Below are 14,288 nucleotides of genomic sequence, written 5' to 3'. Positions count from 1 at the left end.
TTATGTGCATTCTACTTGCGTCATGAAGGCGTTTAGTTTTGACTTAATGCATTTCTCACTTTTCTCCTTAGACTATGGGTTTTTGTCCCACTATGAGTTTTACCATGGTGAGGGTTTGTGAGTTTTACTATCTATGCATCCGTTTATTGTTGATACTCGCATTTGCTCATTTTACATTTCTCAATTTCATCAACTGCTTCTACTTTTGCTTGATGATCTAATGTGGCATCCACTTTTGTATTTACACACTCAATGGAGAGTGTTGTGAATATACTTATATGATATGATTGCGTTAATGTGTAGCAAATTCAATATAGAATCCTATGAAATCTAGGGAATCTTTCATTCTACAAGTTATACTACTTGGATAACAAGTTTTTCTCTTCCTATTACTTACCATAGAAAGCACAAACGTACCTTTACCTAGTATAAGAAAATGATTTTTTTTTTTTTAACCAAACAATGAGTGCAAACTTTGTCTGAACTACTAACAAGGGAAATTTTGTTTAAGCCCATCTAACCTATTTTTACACTCAACTTAAATTTTAAATGTTGATTGTCTGTTTTATCCTATTGCATAATTACTATTAAGTACAAAATGAAATTAATAATAAAAGTCAAATTTATCAATAGACCCACATACTATAATTAAACCCTAGCAATATAGCATCACCCTTTATTTAATTCTATGTTCATTCCAATTAAAACCCTAATAGCTCTGATAAAGAAAAACAAGCTTTTCTGTTGATGGATAACGATTTTGAAGTTTTTAATCCTTCAACTAAGGTATGACTTGATTTATGGATATTTTGTTTGTTTGCTTTTTCTTTAGATTAATTTCCATACTTTTTATATTATATTATATTTGTTTTTCTTTGCCGTCTGTATGCGCCCCAAAACACCAGTGTAAGGACTTTTGATTGGTACTGCAAAGACATAAAACTTGATTCTTGATGCAAATAAAGATTGCTAACCTTAACCACGAACTAGTAGGTGGCATGTCTTGCACCTTTTTTTATTCAAAATAGCTCTAATTTGTTTATTTGTTTATTAACATAACAGCAAAACATTCAGCCCTATGTCACTTCAAAGTTTTTTAAAAAATACATAAAAATGCTCGATTTAAAAGAGATTGAACTGGAGCTCGCATAACATTCTCTTGGCAAATTCAAGTCTATGGAATGATCTCTTGGATCCCAAGTCCATAGATGGGTTGTGGTTGCCAAAATAAAAAAAGCAGCCATGGAAATGCTAATCCCTTATGGCATATGCAACTATAGAGGGGCAAAAGATGTTTTTTTGAAAAAAAAAAAAAAAATATATGGATGAAGAAAGTAAGTTAAATATAGAAAAAAATTAGATGGGATCAAATAAAATTTTCTTACGTTCAAATTCGTTTTTACATTTAGCAGAACTAAAAAAAAAAAAAAAAAGGAAAAAGAAGGAAACTGATTTAGCAAAAAGTAATTAGAGGAGCAAAGGAGACAGAGTCACGCCCACTATTTGAGAAAACATCTCTCTCTGTCTCCTCTGAGATCGATCTCTCTCTCTCTCTCCCGTCCCCTAATCGTTCTCTTTCTCTCTGTCTCGCACACATTTCGAAGCCCGTCATCACAATCTCGTCGAAGCCAATCTCACCCGCAAATGGGTACCTTCTCATTCCTCTGATCCATCTGATTTATATACCCTAATCATAATTATAACCAGACGTTTATTTATTCATTTGTTTAATTTTCCGTTTTTCATTAATTAATTGCGATTTAGCACCTGATTGCCATCAATTTCAGACGTTTACTGATTGTGATACCTGGAGCGGTCATGGGGATTTAGCATTTTCTGCATTGGGTTTCAGTTTTTGTGTTTACCTGTTCATGTTTTTATAATTTAATTGAGTCCTGATTTTGCCTCAGTTGGATGCAAATTTTGGGGTTTTGAAATGGTACATTGAGGGGAAATGATTGATCGTAAAATCCCATTTCTTTTTTCTGTTAGTCAGAAAGTGTAGGAAAATATAACAAAATCTTCTCTCATTTATTTATCGAGTTTAGCTTGAGACGCCAGAAATGTAATTCGATGGTCTTCTGTGGGTTATGGGATTCTTTTTGGCTTAGTTGAGGTGAGCTAGAAAAATTTGTAACACAAATGTAATTGATTTAACTTTGTCTTCAGCAATGTAATATCGGGGTATGGTTAATTAGCATGAAACTTGCAGATCAGTGTCGAAATTTTACCTTTTCTAAATTCAAGACTACAAAAATTATGTTTTTGTTGTGATACATGCAAAAGGCATGCAGAAATATATACAATTGGATGAAATTTTAAGAGCAGTGAGAAAATGGTAGCTATTTTGATTGATTTTACACTTTGTCTTTGCAGATTTTGGTTTTTGGTAAATGCTTTCGATGATATTTGAATCAGCAAACCTAATGTGTTGGTCGGCAGATTAATTGTTTGATCAGTTTCTTTAGGATGTTTTGTAGCTTTGAAATCCGTGGATTTTGTTTCTTATCTTAACATTTGAGCACACTCTCATCCAGCAAAAAGTGAGGAGTGCTGTTCTACTCAGCTTATCGACGGGGATGGTACATTCAATGTCAGCGGAATTGACCGGTTTATCAAGGAGGCAAAATTGCCTGAATGCGGGCTTTCTTATGCGGTTGTCTCCATTATGGGCCCACAAAGTAGTGGTATGCATTCTTATCGTTTCAAGCATAGCATACAAGTCTTCATTTTTCCCTGGTTACTTTATTGATGGTTTACATATGATGAAGTGTATTTTATTAAAGGATAAATTAGGTTCCCATCCCTCGTTTTTCTTTCTCATTAATCGAAACCTTTTTCCTTTTTCATTTTTGATCAAGGTCCTGTGCCTTTTCTCCATGTTATTATTTGAATATTAAATTATTTACAAGTCATTATATGTCAATTTTAAAAATGAAAAACTTGTTAATCATTTTCAACTTATTAATCATTTTCAAATAAATCCCAGTGCTAGCCAGCTGGCCACCGCTCCGATTAGTCTCTAGGTGTTTGAAAATTAAGAAAGTGCACCTAGACCCGCTTAGGCGTCCGTTGAGCCCGCTTAGGCGCCCACCTAGCCCATCTAGACCGCCTAGGTCGCTACTCTCACTTAGACAGAAAATCGTGAGGTAGGAGGTGGAGGAGAGGAAAGAGTTGGGGACGGCGAGGAGGGTGAGTGAGGAGTGGGGGAGGAGGTCGGAGGAGATGGAGGAGTTGAGGAGGGAGGCGAAGGAGGAGAGGTCAGGGAAGGGGGAGAGGAGGGTGGAGATGTTGAGGGCGTGGATGGAGGAGGACGAGGAGAGGAGGAGGAGGAAATAGAGGAGGGCTGTAGGGGTACAGTGGGAAATGTATTGGCTGTTGTGGTTTGGATTGGGTAGGGGTGGTTGTTTGGCTCTCTCTCTCTTGTTGAGAGTGTTCATTTTGCATTTTATTTTGTCAATAAAATATAAGAGACTTATTAAATACTTGGATGAACATGTATTATATGTTTGTTCCCCATGTATTCAATATGTTCTAATACTTTATAATCTATATGTCATTTTATTTTGCAATTGATGTATCACAATCCAATTATGTGTGTGTGTTTTTTTTTTTAAAGTATAAAGAGGTACTTATTTACACAATATATAATAAATTTACTTGATCTGCCTAGTCTGCCTAGGCGCTAGACCCCAACCCACGGCTCGACTAGCGCCTAGCGTCTTCTAGAACCTTGTTTTTTAGTATTTTTTATATATTTATATTTATATTTATAATTTGTATCATTTTTTTAATTTATACCAATATTCTTTTTAGTTGTAATTTGTACCCATAATTTTGAATTTTAATATGTACCTATATGTTTAATTTAATTTGTACTCATATTGTTTTGTGAATGTACCCATAATTATATGTATTTATGTTTTAAAATATATCAATAGTTATTTCTTATGCTATGTTAATAATTATGTGGGTATGGATCAAAAAAAATAAAAAAATTATGCGGGTACCTTATTTTTACGGTAGAATTATGTGAAGAAGAATATTACCCTATTGTTCATTTCTAAGTAATTGTTATATTGTAAGTTTGTTTAAATTTCATAATTTGTAGGATATTGAATGCATAAATGCATGAGTTAAATCCCTTAAATGATGCTAGCGACCTGGATCAAACTATTTAAACAAATAAGGTTTCGTCTAGCAATCAGGTTGACTAGGGACCAGAACCAAGGTTTAGTCACAGGATATGATATGTTAAGGTTTCCCTTAATTTTTTTTTTTTTTTTTTTCTACTAATGGTCTGGCCAGGGAAGAGCACATTATTAAATCATTTATTTGCTACCAACTTTCGCGAGATGGATGCTTTTAGAGGAAGGCAAGTTCTCATGATGCTCAATCTGAAATAAATTAGTTATATTTTGTTTTATGGACCAGTAATATGATTGGCACATGTTTTTTTTTTCCAGGTCACAAACAACTAAAGGTATTTGGGCTGCAAAATGCGCTGGCATTGAGCCTTGCACTCTTGTAATGGATTTAGAGGGTACTGATGGAAGAGAACGAGGAGAGGTGGACACCCCACTATAGTTTTCTTTAAATTTTGATTTATGGTTGTACTTAGATTTAATCGTCATTACCAGTTCCCTGTTTATATTCCTCCACGCCCTTGTGCTTGGATTCTCAAAAGTTCTTAGTCTTTATTAACTATTCCATCCAACTTTTACCAGAATGCATTATTCTGTGAAAATTCTTTTTCAAGGTTCAAGTATTTTGAAATGGAATCTTAGAGTACAGGTGGAGAAGAAATGACATAACTGTTTGATTATTATTAATCGCATTTCTTTTAAAGGATGATACTGTGTTCGAGAAGCAGAGTGCCCTCTTTGCTCTTGCTGTTTCAGATATAGTGCTCATAAACATGTGAGCTTTCTCCCTTTTGAAATATGTATTTATTCTCTGCACTTTTCTTTTAACTATTATATTGTTTGGGATTTCATTTTTCATAGTCTTTGTGAGTTAATCTCTGAAGCAATTTTTATCAACCAGGTGGTGCCATGATATTGGCCGTGAGCAAGCTGCAAACAAGCCTCTCCTGAAGACTGTGTTCCAAGTATTTTTATACCTAGCTTTCGTGTTTAAGCAATTAGTATAAGTTTCATAAGATTGATTTTTTAAACTTTATGCTTCACAGGTGATGATGCGATTATTTAGCCCACGTAAAACAACTCTGATGTTTGTCATCCGTGATAAAACAAGGGTTAGTTCTTTTCTTTTAGCGTTCTATGTCGTAGCTTGAGATAAGGCCAATTTTACTTTGCATTTATTATTCATTTTTTAGTTTATGCTACATCGCTTTGTTTCTTCGCAAGGCTTTTCAAATCTGGCTTGAGTTTTTGATAGTATCCTTGTCTCTTTTTAGACACCATTGGAAAATTTAGAACCTGTTCTTAGAGAAGACATTCAGAAGGTAAGTGATTTGTTTCCTTGTTATTTTCTGACTTATGTTGATGTTTATTTTCAACCTTCTCGATCCTTTGCTGCAGATATGGGACTCTGTTCCTAAGCCCGAAGCCCACAGGGAAACTCCACTAAGTGAATTTTTTAATGTAAGATGTCAATACTTTTCTGACATATGAGCATAGAGATGTGCTTATTTTTGTGGCATAAACTGTTAAAGAATGGCAGCAATTTGATGTTACTGTGGTGAAAACTATCAACCATGTTTTCGACATATTTTGATGATTGAATGGTTAGGTTGAGGTTGTTGCTCTTTCAAGTTATGAAGAAAAAGAAGAGCAATTTAAGGAGCAGGTATATATGCATATGTGTGTCTGTTGACCTCATAGAATTCTTTTTGGTCTTGTACAACAGGTCAAATTAAAAAAATTAATATTTGCTTCTTTGTTCTTGGTGTACAAAGAACTTTAGCTTTTCTCTAGATACATTTATCTAACATTTTTGTTTTCGTTCTTTGGTAACCTATGTTTATAAATTAAGGTTACTAGCTTGAGACAGAGATTTTATCATTCTATTGCACCCGGTGGTCTTGCTGGAGACCGACGGGGGGTAGTTCCTGCTTCAGGGTTTTCGTTTAGTGCACAACAGATATGGAAAGTCATCAAAGAAAACAAAGATCTTGATCTTCCAGCCCACAAGGTAACACTGCGAATATATTTTTCACTTATGACATTCATGTCATATGCATGCTGTTTTTATTTAGTCATCTTTTGTTCATTCACTGTAGGTCATGGTGGCTACTGTACGTTGTGAAGAAATTGCAAATGAGAAGTATGCTGCTTTTGCAGGAAATGAGGTACCTATTTTTCACAGTACCACATTTTTCTTCTTAAAGTTGATGTTGTAATTTTTGTGGCCCTTGAACTCCTTAATTATCACAGGAGTGGAATGAGTTGAATGAGGCTGTTCAGTCTGGTCCTATTTCTGGCTTTGGGAAGAAGCTCAATTCAATCCTTGACACTTGTCTTTCAGAGTAAGTAACTTCATCTGTTTCTCTCAGCATTATAGCTTTAGGATACAATTTGATCTAATGAGAGAGAAGTTCTTTAACTGTTTTGTGAGTATCCTCTTAATTAGGTAGTATGCACTTTCAGTGAACATCTAGAATTTACTTTGATGGTCATGTTAGGTTTGGAGTAGACACTTGCATCTAGGTTCTAGAATTCATGATGCATAAGACTCTTAAGTGAGCCTCACTTAATTGAACTAGAAGTTCTAGTTTACTGCTTACAAGAAGAAGGCTTGTTGGTATGCGATATGATTTTTACCAATTGCAAAAGTAGGGATAAAAATACTTAAAAATACTTGCAAGAGAACAAGGGTTGTAGTATAAATGGCTCAAACAAGTTCGTTCTCCACAGGATTGATATGAATAACTTGTATTTAAAACCTATTTAATCATTTAAAACAAGTTTTGAAAAAGTTTTGGAATTGTGAATTAAAATAAAAAGACATAAAATAATTAAAATTGATTTTAATGAAAACTTGGCAACAAAGAGAAAATAAAATAGTTTTGGAAAAATCAAATGCAAAAAGCCCTAGGGTTTAGCCGTCGCCAATAACAATCCTATGTAGTTTTACCAATTACTTATGAATTACACATGCAACTTTGAAGGTTAGGTTTTCCTTATCATATTCTCGTGATATTCAAGTAAGAACGTATATCTAACATGCAATATGTCTGATCAAATGTAAACATGCAAGACGCATTAAACTTTGTGAAAACCTTTTGAAAAACCATGCAACCATTAAGAGCGTGATATTCGCCTTAAGTGAATTACAATTATCAACCACAAGAAGCCCTACTCAATCCTCCGGTGATATTTTGACCAAATGCATCAAATAACTTATCTAAACATCTTAATGGTTGCCAGTCATCAAGACATATAGATAGTTTAAACACGATATGCATAAAGTCATAAGCAATTCAATAAAGCTACATATTCATGCTAAGGCTCGTGGTCTTGCCCTAGCAAAATGAATTATATTAAAAAAGAAAAAAAAAAGATTATTAGAAGAGTGGATAGAAAACACCTTGAAAGAAGAATACAAATTGCCAAAGCTTAACGAAGTTCTCTAAAGTAGTGCGGATAGAACCCTAATACACAATACTCAATATTTATAGTGTTTTATTCCTTATTCTACCTAAACAAGGCTTTTTAATAAATCTGGAAATCTAAATAAATAATAAATAATAAATAATAAATAATAAATAAAAGGTTTCCTATTTAAAGTCAAATTCGGATTGTAGAAAGAATCAGACTTTCGACCGACCAAATCAACTCCGATTTGGTCCCAAAATGTCTTTTAAAGCTTCAGACTAGACCTAGCATTCGTGTTGTGTTTCTCATGTCTGTATTGTTTTCGTGTCATACCCGATAGTTTAACGAGTCGTTTCGTGTAACACCTGTTAAAATAAACGGGTAATATGACCAGACCCAAAATTGACCCGTTAATATTATCAGGTAATATGACCCAATCCGTTACCCGTTAAGAAAAATATATATTAAATCAATAAATATTGAAAATGATAAACATAATTTGACCTAAAACAAATGCAAAACATAATACTAAATTAGTATATACATGCCACATTGTCACATAAATATTACTTCAAAACATAAAAAAAAAAATTTTGTCTTTCCAATTTACATACCCCAAAATAAGAGCCTAATGAAAAAAGTTAGTGCATACTACAAAATACAAATGTTCAAAGATATGCAAAATGAAGAGAGTTGTGTTTCAAGGTTGAGGAACGTTGCACGTTTTTGATAATAAAACTCTTCAATTTTCATCAATCATCAAGGGAAACAGTATTGAAACTTTGGCTTGATATATTGTCTTCAAGGGTTTTTCACTAAGGTTTTCCATATTCCATAAACTATAGATCTAAATTTAACCATTGATTGTCGTTTATATTTACGCTCCATTCTTCTCATCAAATTTTGTTTCTTTTTTTTTTTTTGGATTTTCTTTTTTGAAAACATGATCTCTTAGAGGATGCAGGAAGATGAACGGTTCTGATCATTGATATTATGTTCAAAGTTTTTACCATTTGTGAAAATATAGCTCGAAGTTTATAAGGTCTTTAGAAACTATATAACATAAACTCATATTTTAGTTAACTGTAAATATTGGAATGTCATATCAATGGTTTGAACCGTTCATTTTTCTACATTTGCTAAAAGTTCACTTTTCAAAAAAGAAAATCTAAAAAATGAAATTCGGTGAGTAGAATGAAGTTTAAGCTACAATGGACGGTTAAATTTAAATTTAAGGTTTATGAATTATGGTGAGTAGAATAATGATACAATAATAATTAATAAACAATATATACATATGACATATCCGCTATATCTATTATATTTTATAGTAAGTTTTGTAGTTTAAAAAATTAAAATCATCAAAAATAACTTTTTTCTTATCGTGTCGAAACAGGTTACCTACGTGTCACTCTCATGTAAACATGTTAAGCACCCGCTATTAACGGGTTCTTATCATGTGACCCGATTAGTTATTGTGTTGACTTGAAACCCGTTATTTTCGTGTCGTGTAAGAAATTGCCATGTCTACTTGAGATGTCCCAACAAAAGTCCAAAAGTCCAAAAACGTCAATCTGGGAAAGTTGCGCACTAGGCCTTCTTTTCTTCACCACATGCAAACCCACTCCAATTGGAATTACTCCAAAGTTCATCTATTTCATCGCTTTATGTCCAAAGTAGATTCGCATGTCCTACTATTGAAATTTACAACAAAGTATCGAAATTCATCCAAAATATCCAATAAATTATAACTAAGAATAGGGTAAAGTAAATAGTTTGGTATCAACACATCAGTATGGTGCCTATCCAACACAACTGATATGTCAATTTGTATTCAGATTTTCATTAAATTTCTTGTCAGAAATATGCGAATGACATTCCTTCGCTTTAATTATACTGAGCAGTTTAAAGTTTCCGTTGCAGTCCACCTTTTGACTTGTGTGGCTGAATAGTTCTTTGTATTTAGTTGATTAATATGTTTATTTGTGCAATTTTAGGTATGATGCAGAGGCTACGTATTTTGATGAAGGTGTTAGAACTGGGAAGCGCAAGCAGCTTGAAGAAAAATTGCTGCAAGTAATAATCCCGATATATATATAAATTGAGTTTCAATTCGATCTTACTCATGTCTTCGCTTAGTCACTTTTTATGTTTTTTTTTCCTTCTCTTATTTTTTTCTGTTAGCTTGTACAACCTGCGTTCCAAGCTTTGCTGGGACATATAAGATCTGGTACTCTGGATAAGTTCAAGGAAGCATTTGATAAGGCCTTGAGTGGTGGGGAGGGATTTTCAGCGGCTGCTCATAATTGCTCCGAGTCCTTTATGGCTCAGTTTGATGAAGGATGTTCAGGTGTGTTTTGGGAATTCCATTCCTTTAGCTAAATTTGGAAACTAAAAATAAAATAAAAAACTGAATTACAAAATAATAGAAGCCTTTAAATTGATGAAGTGAAGAATATGTGAACAATTTACAATTTGGAATGTACACTCCGAAAAACTGAATTACAAAATATGAGAAGCCTTTAATTTGATGAAGCGAAGAATACACAAGTCACTTTTTAGAACACATTCAAGTACAAGTTGAGTGACCTGTTGCTTCCTGCTGAGTAAATGTGTTCTAAGGGCGAGACTTCAAAATAACAGATTTTGGATTTGGCTCCACAGATTTGAGTTTTACATGCTTCTAAAGTACAATGTGGTATTCACACATTTTGTGCAGATGCTGTTATCACACTAGCAAACTGGGACACATCTAAAGTAAGGGATAAGATTAAACGTGATATAGAAGCCCATATTGCTTCAGTTCATGCTGCTAAGCTATCTGAACTTACTGCACTTTATGAGGTATAGTTGCATGTTTTGTCCATTGTTCCTTGTGAAATGATTGGGGCAACAGGTAGTTAAAAGCCCAAGCAAAATTTGACTGCAAAAGAAAATTAAAAGGGAAGTGGGTTCAAGCAATAACTTAGCTAGTTGGACTGGTTACATTGTGTCGGATATAGTTGCGAGAAGTTTTTCTCAAATGATTTTCAATCCTGATATTTTTTATGATTGAATTGTCTAATGGACCTGGCTGATAATTGAACTATATTTTCAGGGAAAGTTGAAGAATGCATTGTCAGCACCAGCAGAAGCTCTTCTAGATGGTGCTAATAGTGAGACCTGGCCCTCAATAAGAAAACTTTTCCGGCATGAGACAGAATCAGCTGTCTCTGGGCTCTCTAGTGCACTTTCCGGTTTTGATATGGATGAACAAGCTAAGGGCCAAATACTTGCAAATCTAGAGGCATATGCAAGAGGTGTGGTAGAAGCGAAAACAAAGGAAGAGGCTGGAAGGGTTTTGATTCGTATGAAGGACAGGTAGGAAATCCTTTCAATGGTCGCATTCAGTTGTCTAATTGTTTCATATTTTATAATATGGAAATTAAGATTGGATTTGCCCACAGGATTGCAACACTACTTAGCCATGGTTCTGAGACATTCAGTGGTCAAAATGTTTTCAAGAGTTTATTTTATGGAAATTAAGTTTGGATTTGTCCACAGGTTTGCAACATTACTTAGTCATGGTTCTGATGGTTTAAAATTTCCTACAGGTTTATGACATTATTTAGCCATGATTCTGATTCAATGCCACGTGTGTGGACTGGGAAGGAAGATATTAGAGCAATTACCAAAACCGCTCGTTCTGCTGTATGTCATAATTTCTGTTGTATTATCTATTGTTTGTGTTTCAATTTTCGCTAAAGCTTCCTTAACTATATATTCAATTTTGCAGTCTTTAAAATTGCTTTCTGTTATGGCCGCAATCCGTTTGGATGACGATGACGTTGATAATATTGAGAATACTTTGTCCCTTGCCTTGGTGGATTCCACAAATGCTGCTGTTAAAGATAGGAGTATCACAGCAGCTGACCCACTGGCTTCAAGCACTTGGCAAGAGGTGGCTTTCTTTTTTTCATTTCTTGCATGTGAATTTATAATCTGCGTTGCAGTGATCCCATCTATTAGAAAGCCATGTTAGCTTAGGTATTTCAAGCCTTGAAAAAACTGGTCCCTTTTGGTCTTTTAGCGTCAAAGCTGAGTATTTTTCCAGAAGGCCATGCGGACTTGCGCCTTTCTGTGAAATCAGAGACACACTCAGATTTAAGTATACTTATTTGATAAATAAGTTCATAAGTTACTCTGGCAATGTATTCTCTCGTTTGCTTGTTCTGTGGTACTGCTGGTAGCCTTTAGTTTTGCCTGTAAGCACCAAATAGCTTTAGTGACTTTTCCCCCTTCTATGCAGATTTCAGCATCAAAAACATTGATCACACCTGTCCAGTGCAAATCTTTGTGGAGGCAATTCAAAGCAGAGACCGAGTACAGTGTTTCTCAGGCTATTTCTGCACAGGTATGATAGACTACCTGTAATGCTGGCTATTATTTCTCTTTTTCCTTTTTCTATGATTTCTTATTTTTCTTAATGGAAACCATAAACTGTTTTGTCTTCTATAAAGCATTATTTAGTGGCCTGTTATTGTTTTAGTGTGTTTTAGCTTTGTAGGTTAGATTTAGATTTAGATGGTACCATTCTTTACATTTATACCTGTATTGATCTAAATGCCTTACTAGATTTTGTTGTGTTTTTTAGAGTTTCAGACAGAATTTTCTTAATTAAATTACTCAGTAAGCTTGATATTACATCCTTTTGTTTTTGTTGGTAAATAACAGAAATTAAAGAACAGTTCTTAGGAGTTAAAGAGTTAAAAACAAATCATTAAAGAGGCTTCTTGGCTTATATTTTGTAGTTGAGTCGTGCAGTGTTGCTATTGCCTTGCATAAATGATTACTGTTTCTCAGCACATATGAGATTCAAAATGTCACCACGGTTGAGATGAATACATTGACCAATTCACGTGGTATAAATATTTTTATCAATTGCTCTTTAATGGTTAGTATTTCTCTGCGTTTAACTTACTGATAATCACACCTAGTCCATTCCTATGCTATTTTACTTTTCAGGAAGCTAACAAGCGTAATAACAACTGGCTGCCACCTCCATGGGCAATTGTTGCCTTGATAATCCTGGGATTCAATGAATTTATGACACTTTTAAGGTACATGCTTCCCTTTAGTGGAGGTAGATGACGATGCTGGTGTTCTACCTTTTTATCCATTACCATTATTCTCACAAATTCATATACCTTCATGGCAGAAATCCTTTGTATCTGTGCGTCATCTTTGTGGGATTTTTACTCGTTAAAGCCCTATGGGTGCAGCTAGACATTGCGGGTGAATTCCGTAATGGTGCTGTGAGTATCAAATTTTATTTTAAGTTTATCTCTCCTCCCTCATCCCTTGCCAATCTATTTAAGATAGGACTGGTCATATAATACCAATAACCACAATATCTTATTGCAAAAGGTGATTTAGAAGTTGACCTCTAACTGTGATACTGTACCTACAGCTTCCCGGGCTTCTATGCTTGTCGACCAAGTTGGTTCCAACTATCATGAACATGATGAAAAGACTAGCAGAAGAAGGGGCAAAGCCTGCAGCTAATGATCCTCCGAGGAACCCTGCACTAGCATCAACAGGCCATAGGAATGAAGGGAGTTCTAGCAGTGAAATGTCATCGGAAGTGACAGAATCTGAATACTCCAGCCCCTCAAAACATAACTAGTTTAAACAATGCGATCGAAGACCAGTTTCCTGTTTGAAGATTCTGGTGTTCCACGTACTTAATGTACGGGTGTTAGTCAGTGGTAATAGTTTTGTAGGCATCATTTTTGAGCGAGTGCCGCATACAAGAGAGGGAAAAAAAGGAGGGGGGGTGGGTTGGTGTTGTGACTTTGTGAGGGAGCCCCATCAAATAGTAATAGGTGGGTTTTTGTTTTGTTGTTTCGTGTTGTTGGAGAAGCTACTAAAGTTCCTCCTTTCAGTGATCGAGACTTTGTGAGGGAGCCCCATCAAATAGTAATAGGTGGGTTTTTGTTTTGTTGTTTCGTGTTGTTGGAGAAGCTACTAAAGTTCCTCCTTTCAGTGATCGATATTGATAATGATGCTGTGCATTGATTAATTCCTACGGTGATCGTCAGTTTTGTATTGCTAAGTTGTAACCATGCTTGGTCTTGGGAGTTATCTGAATATTGTCAAATCAATTATCCACTAGTTGATTTTCCTTTTTGTATTTTTGTTAATATGTAAATTGTTCTCAAGGAGTAAAGTTTGTATATTATTTAGGGACATTGTAAAGGGTGATTATTTTTCTTAATCTTAGGATTGAAATAGGACAAACGAAATATGCACAGAGCATGCATGTGCAATGCACAGCAATGGGACATAAGTATGATTATTTCTACACCTTGAAATAACCTAATTGCCCATGTATATAAATGGATTAATTTGTCAAACCAGTTAGCATTTGCACCTTTGTTCGAAAGTCTCTGGTGCCCAACCCTTGGCTTCAAGAACCCTAACCTTAAACGGCGTGGTCCTTTTGCCCCTTATTTTTTGACTGACGCTAACTTTTGAATCCATACTATGTAATTCGCGGCCTAGGCGATTGTGTTATCCATCCTTTTAAAAAATTTCAATGGCAAAATAAAAAAAGAGGTATAGTTTGAAATGAAATTTCATTATTTCGACCTAGGTGTTTTTAAAGTTGGGAATTTTAGGTGCAGTTTAGTGTTTTGTATTGTTAAGTTGTTCAATATTAATTTGTGGTGTGCATGTGGTTTAGAGGTT

At 34.6% G+C, this 14,288-nt stretch overlaps 1 protein-coding gene across 4 annotated transcripts; it reads left to right on the top strand.

The window, feature by feature from the left end:
* Nucleotides 1-1,473: 1,473 nt before the first annotated feature.
* Nucleotides 1,474-13,731, top strand: LOC125473753 (protein ROOT HAIR DEFECTIVE 3-like). 4 transcript variants are annotated; one of them, XM_048577028.1, is made up of 24 exons: nucleotides 1,475-1,648; nucleotides 2,377-2,434; nucleotides 2,538-2,687; nucleotides 4,309-4,375; nucleotides 4,467-4,569; nucleotides 4,850-4,920; nucleotides 5,047-5,110; nucleotides 5,192-5,257; nucleotides 5,420-5,467; nucleotides 5,544-5,606; nucleotides 5,755-5,811; nucleotides 5,998-6,156; nucleotides 6,245-6,313; nucleotides 6,399-6,490; nucleotides 9,557-9,635; nucleotides 9,744-9,909; nucleotides 10,279-10,403; nucleotides 10,657-10,919; nucleotides 11,153-11,249; nucleotides 11,335-11,499; nucleotides 11,848-11,952; nucleotides 12,564-12,658; nucleotides 12,757-12,853; nucleotides 13,009-13,731. In XM_048577028.1, exons 3-24 carry the CDS (start codon nucleotides 2,669-2,671, stop codon nucleotides 13,222-13,224), a joined length of 2,286 nt encoding a protein of 761 aa, XP_048432985.1. In that variant the 5' UTR covers nucleotides 1,475-1,648; nucleotides 2,377-2,434; nucleotides 2,538-2,668; the 3' UTR covers nucleotides 13,225-13,731. The 4 variants fall into 4 exon arrangements, with proteins under 4 accessions (XP_048432986.1, XP_048432985.1, XP_048432983.1 ...); XM_048577026.1 differs by lacking the exon at nucleotides 2,377-2,434; XM_048577029.1 differs by lacking the exons at nucleotides 2,377-2,434; nucleotides 12,757-12,853; nucleotides 13,009-13,731 and adding an exon at nucleotides 12,350-12,460 and having other exon boundaries at nucleotides 1,474-1,648.
* The last annotated feature ends 557 nt before the right edge of the window (nucleotides 13,732-14,288 follow it).

This window comes from the organism of the source record quoted next, unplaced genomic scaffold (genome assembly GCF_019419815.1).
Source record: "Pyrus x bretschneideri cultivar Hongxiangsu unplaced genomic scaffold, Pyrus_bretschneideri_v1 Contig95, whole genome shotgun sequence".
Lineage (NCBI taxonomy): Eukaryota > Viridiplantae > Streptophyta > Magnoliopsida > Rosales > Rosaceae > Pyrus > Pyrus x bretschneideri.
Note: the sequence above shows the minus strand (reverse complement) of the source record. Positions and strands in the feature narration are given on the sequence as shown.